This window comes from Dipodomys ordii, unplaced genomic scaffold (assembly GCF_000151885.1).
Source record: "Dipodomys ordii isolate 6190 unplaced genomic scaffold, Dord_2.0 Scaffold35, whole genome shotgun sequence".
Lineage (NCBI taxonomy): Eukaryota > Metazoa > Chordata > Mammalia > Rodentia > Heteromyidae > Dipodomys > Dipodomys ordii.
Genome location: NW_012267251.1, coordinates 179,170 through 187,074, shown reverse-complemented (window position 1 = coordinate 187,074; position 7,905 = coordinate 179,170). Strand labels below are relative to the sequence as shown.

At 46.2% G+C, this 7,905-nt stretch overlaps 1 protein-coding gene across 1 annotated transcript in view; it reads left to right on the top strand.

The window, feature by feature from the left end:
- The window catches only part of Acbd3 (acyl-CoA binding domain containing 3), a 33,619-nt gene that overhangs the window by 20,674 nt on the left and 5,040 nt on the right, over positions 1-7,905 (top strand). The window contains exons 4-6 of the mRNA XM_013017276.1: positions 1,184-1,358; positions 4,511-4,697; positions 6,529-6,813. Coding sequence (XP_012872730.1) covers positions 1,184-1,358; positions 4,511-4,697; positions 6,529-6,813 — 647 coding nt within the window. The remainder of the gene's footprint in view (positions 1-1,183; positions 1,359-4,510; positions 4,698-6,528; positions 6,814-7,905) is intronic.

Genomic DNA, 7,905 nt, shown 5'->3' with positions numbered 1-7,905 from the left:
CTCAAGGCTAGTGCTCTACTGCTTGAGCCACAGTGACACTTCCGGTTTTCTAGTGGTTTATTGGAGATAAGAGTCTCTCGGACTTTCCTGCCCAGACTGGCTTTGAACCTTGATCCTCAGATCTCAGCCCCCTGAGTAGCTAGGATTACAGGCATGAGCCACTGGCGCCCGGTTTCTTTTTTTTTTTTTTGGTTGATCATAGGGCTTGAACTTGGGAACTGGGTGCTGTCCCTTAACTCTTCAGCTCAAGGCTAGCGCTCTACCACTTGAGCCACAGCGCCACTTCAGGCTTTTTTCTTTTTCTTTTTGCTTATGTGGTGCTGAGGAAGCGAACCCAGGGCCTCAGGCATGCAAGGCAAGCGCTCTACCACTGAGCCACCTTCCCAGCCCTCAGCTATTTATTTCTTAATAGATGGATTTGAGGTCTTCATTAAAGGTCTCATAAATAAACAATCAAATATTATTTCTCTGTGAAAGAACATAAAAGAATTTTAAGCAAAAAAAAAAGAATTGTAAGCAGTAGTACTCACTAGACACTATGTTAAAAGTTAAACTATACAACTTGTGGGTGGGGATGGGAAGGAAAAACTGGGAGAAAGCAAGGGAAGGGGTGACACTGTCAAAAAATAAATGTATTCATCTGATACACGTAGCTGTAACCACTTTGTACATCACTTTTATAATAATAACAAAATATCATTTATGATAATAGAATTAAGAGTTTTCTAGAAGTTGTTCTCTGTAAGCCAGATGTGGTAGCATATGCTTATGCTTCCAGCCCTTGGGTAGCTAAGATATAGGATCACTGAAGCTCAAGAGTTGAGACCAGACGGGCACCAGTGGCTCACACCAGACTGTCTACTGTAGTAGGTGCTTGGTTGTTACTAAGCAGCCTTGTGACTGGTTCCGACAAGCTGTAGTGTGGCCTGTAGTGAAGCACAGTGAATATTAGTAATTATAGTGGTATGCTTATTGTTTTCCATCCCAAATTCACGTTGAAAAACCTACATAAAAATAATCCACATTTTTTTCTTTCAGGAACACATACTGATTGGTACAGAGTACTAGCTAAGTCATTTTTATGAGTTTTAAATTGTAGGAGCAAATAAGGGCATCTTGCTGTGTTGTAAGAAGGCTCTTGCACTCAAACACCCCTGGAGTATGCATTTGTTCCTGGTTTTAGGCAGCAGATAATGGCAGCCCTGAACTCGCAGACTGCCGTGCAGTTCCAGCAGTATGCAGCCCAGCAGTACCCAGGGAACTACGAACAGCAGCAAATTCTCATCCGCCAGCTTCAGGAGCAGCACTACCAGCAGTACATGCAGCAGCTGTACCAAGTCCAGCTTGCACAGCAGCAGGTACGACAGACAGCCCTGAAGTCCAGCCCCAGAGAAGGTGCTCAGTTCACTGGAACCCAAGTTCTTTTCTCACGGTTGCCAGTGAATTTTGCATTAGGGTGCCTCCGTGGTGTAAACTTTTAGGTGAGGCACTAGGTAAATCTGTGTGTCTGGCAGTTGCAAGAAAAAACACTGTCAAAGCAACAGAAGATGTGTCTTAAAGGTGTATGGGAGTTGTGTGGGCCAAATGTCATTACAGTGAGTCTGTTGTAGGCCCTGGTAGTCATCTTGGAACCCTGAAGACCTTTAGTTCAGGGACAGCTCTCAGGCAGGGCTTTGTCAGGCCCCGCCGACTTTCCAGGGAGGCCCTTTCCCTAGCACCATTACCTGGCAGTGATGCATTGCTGCATCATACCACACAGTGTTCCTGTTCTTCAGCTCCCGTGCATAAAATTTTGCTTCAACTTAGGAGAAACTGGTTTAGGAGGAAGAGCACTGCAACTTTTAACTTAACTTTCCACTTACTGTTTGTCAAAACACCTGCATGGAGAAAAGCGTTACATTATTGTTACTCCACTAAGAGGACATGTTTTTGTCAAGTTCTTTGAATTCCTTGGAGATAGATACTTTTGTCTAAAAGACCTGTCCACTGGATGTGGTATGCTAGCCTGTAATACCTGCTACTTAGAAGCTAATGCAGGAGTATCAAGAATTCAAGCTCAAGCTGGATTCTGGCAATACCCTGTCTCACAAGTCAGGTACTGGCAGACTACGCCTATAATCCTAGCTATTGAGAAGTGGGGTTCAGATCTGAGGATCACTGTTGAAAACCATCCTGGACAAATAGCCAAAAAAGCTAGAAGTAGAGCTTTAAAAAATAATTCTTTTCTCTCCAAATCTTTGGTGTCAATGAGAAGGGTTTTTTTTTTTTAAACAAAAACAAAACCCTAGAGTTTACATAATCCACAAAAGGACCAAAAAAAGGGAAGCTAAACCATAGTTCATTCAAAAAGTAAGCCGAAGCCAGGCGTCAGTGGCACATGCTTGCATCCTGCCTCCTGAGGAGGCTGAGGTCTGAGGATCGCGGTTCAAAGCCAGCGGGGGCAGGAAAGTCTGAGACTCTGATCTCCTCCAATAAACGATCAGAAAACTGGAAGTGGCGCTGTGGCCCAAGTGGTAGAGCGCTAGCCTTGAGCTGAAGAGCTGAGGGACAGCGCCCAGGCCCAGAGTTCAAGTCCCAGGACCTACAAAAAAAAAGAGTAAGCAGTATTTTTGAGGGATTCTTCTGTCTTCTGTAACCTGTTTCTATTTTACAATATTGCTTCTCTTTTTCTATTTCTTTGATAGACTTTGAGATAACTTTTCATAGGATAGCTCATATACTTTATCTTGTTCTTGCATTGCTTTCACTTCATGAGGAGAAAACCAGTCTAGCACAACAAAGCCAGAATCTTTGAAATGAAGTTACTACGTCACAGTTGAGGTTAGAATGGTGCAACTCAGTCTATCAGATTATCTAGTTGCCTCTGGAAATAGGTAAAATAGACAACTGAGGATTCAGCTTTAGAGAAGTGTTTAGTTGTATTCCAACCAAAGTTCTTTTTTTTTGACAGTTGACAGTGAATTTTACATGAAGAGAAATAACAAAGGGAACCTGTTGAATGATACTCAGACATTAAAAAAAATACAATGAATTTACTTACACACACATACACACCAAAAAACTGGAAGTGGAGCTGTGGCTCAAGGTAGAACACTAGCCTTGACCACAAAAGTTCAATGATAGTGCCCAGGCCCTGACTTCAAGCCCCAGTACCAACACACACACACGTGTACAAAAACAGCCAGGCATGGTGGTACCGATCTGTAAGCTTAGCATCTGGGAGGCTTGGTTAGGGAGGTTTTGAGTTCAAGGCCAGTTGAGCTGCACAGTAAGACTCTGCCTTGAAAAAACAAGAGAAAGGTATTAGAAACAAGTCAGAAAACTTGTTACCAGGAATAGAGGTCCCAGGGCAATTAACAGGTTGTAGGTTATTTCTTGATCTGCGAGGTAGTTACGCGGTTGTACTTGATTTGTAAAATTGATCAAGCTGTATAATTCACGTTTTGTATACTTTTTTTTTTTTTTTTTGTACTGGGGATTGAACCTAGGACACTGCACTTGCTAGGCAAGTGCTTTGCCACTGAGCTACATCCTAGCCTTGTGTTCATCTTTACTTTTATTTATTTATTTACTTATGTAGTCAGTCCTGGGGCTTGAACTCAGAGCCTGGACTCTGTCCTGAGCCTCTCTGTGCTCAAGGCTAGTGCTGTACCACTTGAGCCACAGTGCCACTTCCAGCTTTTTGTGTTTATATGATACTGAGGAATTAAACCTAGGGCTTCATGCATGCTAGCAAGCACTGTACCACTAAGCCACGTTCCCAGCCCTGTTCATTATTTTTTTGAAGTTCCCAGAAGTTATTTAAGTAGTAGGTATTTGAAGTAGCGTTGATGCTGAGTGAAGGTGCATACGCCTGTAATCCTAACTACCGAGGAAGGTAAGATTTGAGGATTGAGTTCCAGAACAGCCTGAGCAGAAAAGTCAGTGAGACTCTTAACTCCAATTAACCAGCAAAATGACAGAAGTGGAGGTTTGGATCGAATGGTAGAGCACTAGCCTTGAGTAAAAAAGCCAAATGAGCCTGTATAAGCCCCAATATCAGCCTTCTCCCCACCCCCCCCACCCCCACACAAATCCAAAGGACTGGGAAGATGGCTCAGTGGTAGAGTGCTTGCCTAGCATGCATGAAGCCCCAGGTTCGATTCCTTAGAACCACGTACACAGAAAAAGCCAGAAGTGGTGCTGTGGCTCAAGTGGTAGAATGCTCACCTTGAGCAAAAGCAGCTCAAGACAGGCCCCAAGTTTAAGCCCTAGGATTGGCAAAAAACAAAAACAAAACACATGTTACTGTGCTCAATTTTTCCTTTAATAGTTTTAATTGAGATTATTTCACTTTTAGCTGTCAGTTGAAATTTTACTATCAGTATTCATTATGGATAGGATAAAAACATTAAATGCTTTGTTAGTAACTTATTAGAGCAGAATGCTTTGGTAGGGCAGAGATATAGAACTAACGTCCCATATGCTAGCCCTCCAGGTCAGTGTGTCTTCACTTTCTCTTGATTTGTAGGCAGCATTACAGAAACAACAGGAAGTAGTAGTGGCTGGGTCCTCTTTGCCTACATCAGCAAAAGTGAACGCAGCTGTAGCAAGCGATATGCTGTCAGTTAATGGACAGGCCAAAACCCACACTGACAACTCTGAGAAAGAACTTGAGCCAGAAACTGCAGAAGAAGCCCTGGAGAATGGACCAAAAGGTATGGTTTGGCCTACATCTTCCTATCTAGATGCTAGAGTGCTGACTGCATGAAAAGCCAGTCAGAAAAGGAGGAACTCACTGTAAGAGCATGAGATTCTGTGACCCTTAGAATCTTAAAACCACAACAAACATTTCATATTGCATAGTTTCTTAGGTCAGGAATTCAGGAGCAGCTCAGCCCAGTGGTTCTGGCTGAATGTTTGTCCTGAGTTTTCAGTCAAGGTGTCGGCCAAGACTGTGGTTGTGAAAAGCATGCTGGACTGGAGGGTCTGCTTCCCATGGCAGCTGGACTGGTGTGCTGCTCAGCAGGAGCCTCCTGGGTGGCTGGAGCCAGAAGCACTCTACCATGGGTTCGCCATGGGGCACCGTTCCTGAAGGGGACGAGGCAGAATGGCAGTGCCACGTCTTTTGTTTTTGTTGGTCATTACGTAGCCCAGGCTGGCCTGAGCATCTGTGTAGTCCAGGTTGACCTGGAACTCAGGATCTACCTACCTGAGCCTCCCAAGTGCTGGGATTACAGGTTTGTGCCTGCATACCCAGCCTGGTAGTGTTTTGTTTTGTTTGGCTTTAATGCCCTGACTTCAGACGTGGCACATCAGCATCTCCATCATACTGTACTGCTGGTCATAAGCCACTGGAGGGAAGGCTCACTGACCGTCTTAGAGGTGGGCTGGGATGTATTAGGACATGTTTCTGAGACTGAAGAACTGGACATTTTCCAAAGCTGCAGTGCTTTCTGTGGACAGCTTGTTCATCCATCAACCTCTTTGTCAGTTGACGAGACATTTTCTGGGTGTGTTTACACATCAGTGAATAACTCTTGTTAAGTGTACATTGTGGCTGTGGTGGGAAAGGGATGCGTTCTGTATGGGAATACGCAACGTGTGAGGGCGACCTCCGGGAGCGCAAATCTCCCTGGCCAGAACGCTCTATACTTCCCAAGAGTTTCTACAGCTCAGGGTTAAGACCTGGCTCAAGGGATGCAGTACCTGCCTAGCAAGTGCAAGGCCCTCACCCAGACCCTGGTACAGCTCCGCCCTCCGCCCAAGACCTCATCCAGACCCCCAGCACCACTCTCCACCCTCCACCCACGGAAGGGTTTGTAGCAGTGAGAGGAGCACTCTGGAGGCCTGCCGCATGCCTCATTGCACACAGATGCTCTTGTAGAGAGACTGTACCCCTTTTCTAGTGTGAGTGCTTCTCAGTTGTCTGGGTTTTTCTTTTTTAGCTCCTTCAGAAAAGCCCCTGAAACTTGGGGACCTTTGACCATGGTTCAAATCGTGGTCAAGGCTTTTTTGTTGGTTGTGGAGCTTGAATTCCGGGCCATGGTGCTGTCCTTGAGCTCTTCAGCTCAAGGTGAGCACTCTACCACTGGAGCCACAGCTGACTTTTTTTTTTTTTTTTCAAACAGTAATATATTCTCAGGTATGGGCTGGGAAGGTGGCTCAGTGGTAGAGGGCTTGCCTAGCCTGCACATAGCCCTGGGTTCCGTTCCTCAGCACATAAACAGAAAAAGTCAGAAGTGGCGCTGTGGCTCAAGTGGGAGAGTGCTAACCTTGAGCAAAAAGAAGCATTATGGACAGTGCTCAGGCCCTGAGTTCAAGCCCCAGGACTGTCTCCCCCCCACCCCCACGCCACACTGGAAAAAAAACCCAAACCACTTGTAAGGTTAGGGTTTCCACCTGTAGCCTGCTCAGTGCAGGAAGCTGGGGGGGATTTCGGGAAGCTTTCTGTTGCCTTGACTGGAGTGCACGAGTTAGGGCCCCTGTGCCAGGGTGCTGCCTGAGGACAAAGGATTTTCTTTTCAACTCAGTTCTTGTTGTCTTTAGAATCTTTTCCAGTGATTGCAGCCCCATCCATGTGGACACGACCACAAATCAAAGACTTTAAAGAGAAGATTCGGCAGGATGCGGACTCTGTGATCACCGTGGGCCGAGGGGAAGTGGTCACTGTCCGGGTCCCCACCCATGAAGAAGGATCCTACCTCTTCTGGGAATTTGCTACAGACAGTTATGACATTGGGTTTGGGGTGTATTTTGAATGGACAGACTCTCCAAACACCGCGGTCAGCGTGCACGTCAGTGAGTCCAGCGATGATGAGGAAGAGGAGGAAGGTAGGGCATGGCGGGCGGGCGGGCGGGGCGTTGGCAAGATGATACTTTACACACAAGGAGGAACGCGGCTGGAAAGGCTGTGGAGAGGCTCAGGCCCCAGCACGATTGCTTCTGCCTGCAGGGAAGTACGTTTAGCAATTTGCTATGCTGCTTGCTGAATGCTGTTCAGCGTTCAGCCTTGTATATTCAAAAACCAAATGCAGGAGATCTCTTTGAAAAATGTTTTTATTTTGTGTACATTTTTTTTTTAATGGCTCAGTCCTGGAGCTTGAACTCGGGGGCGCCGTCCGGAGCTTTTTTTTTTTTTTTTTGGTGGGTCGTGGGGCTTGAACTCTGGGCTTGGGTGCTGTACTTGCGCTCTTTAGCTCAAGGCGTGTGTTCTACGGTTTGAACCACAGGGCCACTTCCGGTTTCTAGTGGTTTATTGGAGATGAGTCTCACTGACTTTCCTTGCCTGGGCTGGCTTTGAACCGAGATCCTCAGAACTCAGCCTCCTGAGTAGCTAGGATGACAGGTGTGAGCCACCGGCGCCCGGCTCTCCCTGAGCTTGATTGCCCAAGGCTAGCACTCTACTACTTGAACCACGGCTTCACTTCTAGCTTTTTGGTGTTAGTTGGAGATTAGAGTCTCCCGAGTAGCTGGGACAACTGTAGAGCACCAGCGGCCCTTTCACTTTGAGAAGCTTTGAGGGTTTTTTGTTTTTGCTAATCCTGGGGCTTGAACTCTGGGCCTGGGCTCTGTCCCTTTGCTCAAAACTAGCACTCTCACCACTTGAGCGTCTTACCACTTGAGCCACAGTTCCACTTCTGGCTTTTTTTTTTTTGTAGTTTAATGTAGATAAAGAGGCTCAAGAACTTTCCTGCCCAGGCTGGTTTCGATCTGCAGTTCTCAGATCTTAGCCTCTTGAGTAGCTAGGATTCTAGGTGTGAACCACCAACACCCAGCTTCACTTTGAAACTTTCAAAGGAGCAATAAGAACTTCTGTCAACGGCGCTGGGAAGGTGGCTCAGTGGTAGAGCGCTTGCCTTGCATGCATGAGGCCCTGGGTTCGATTCCTCAGCACCACATAAGCAAAAAGAAAAAAGCCGGAAG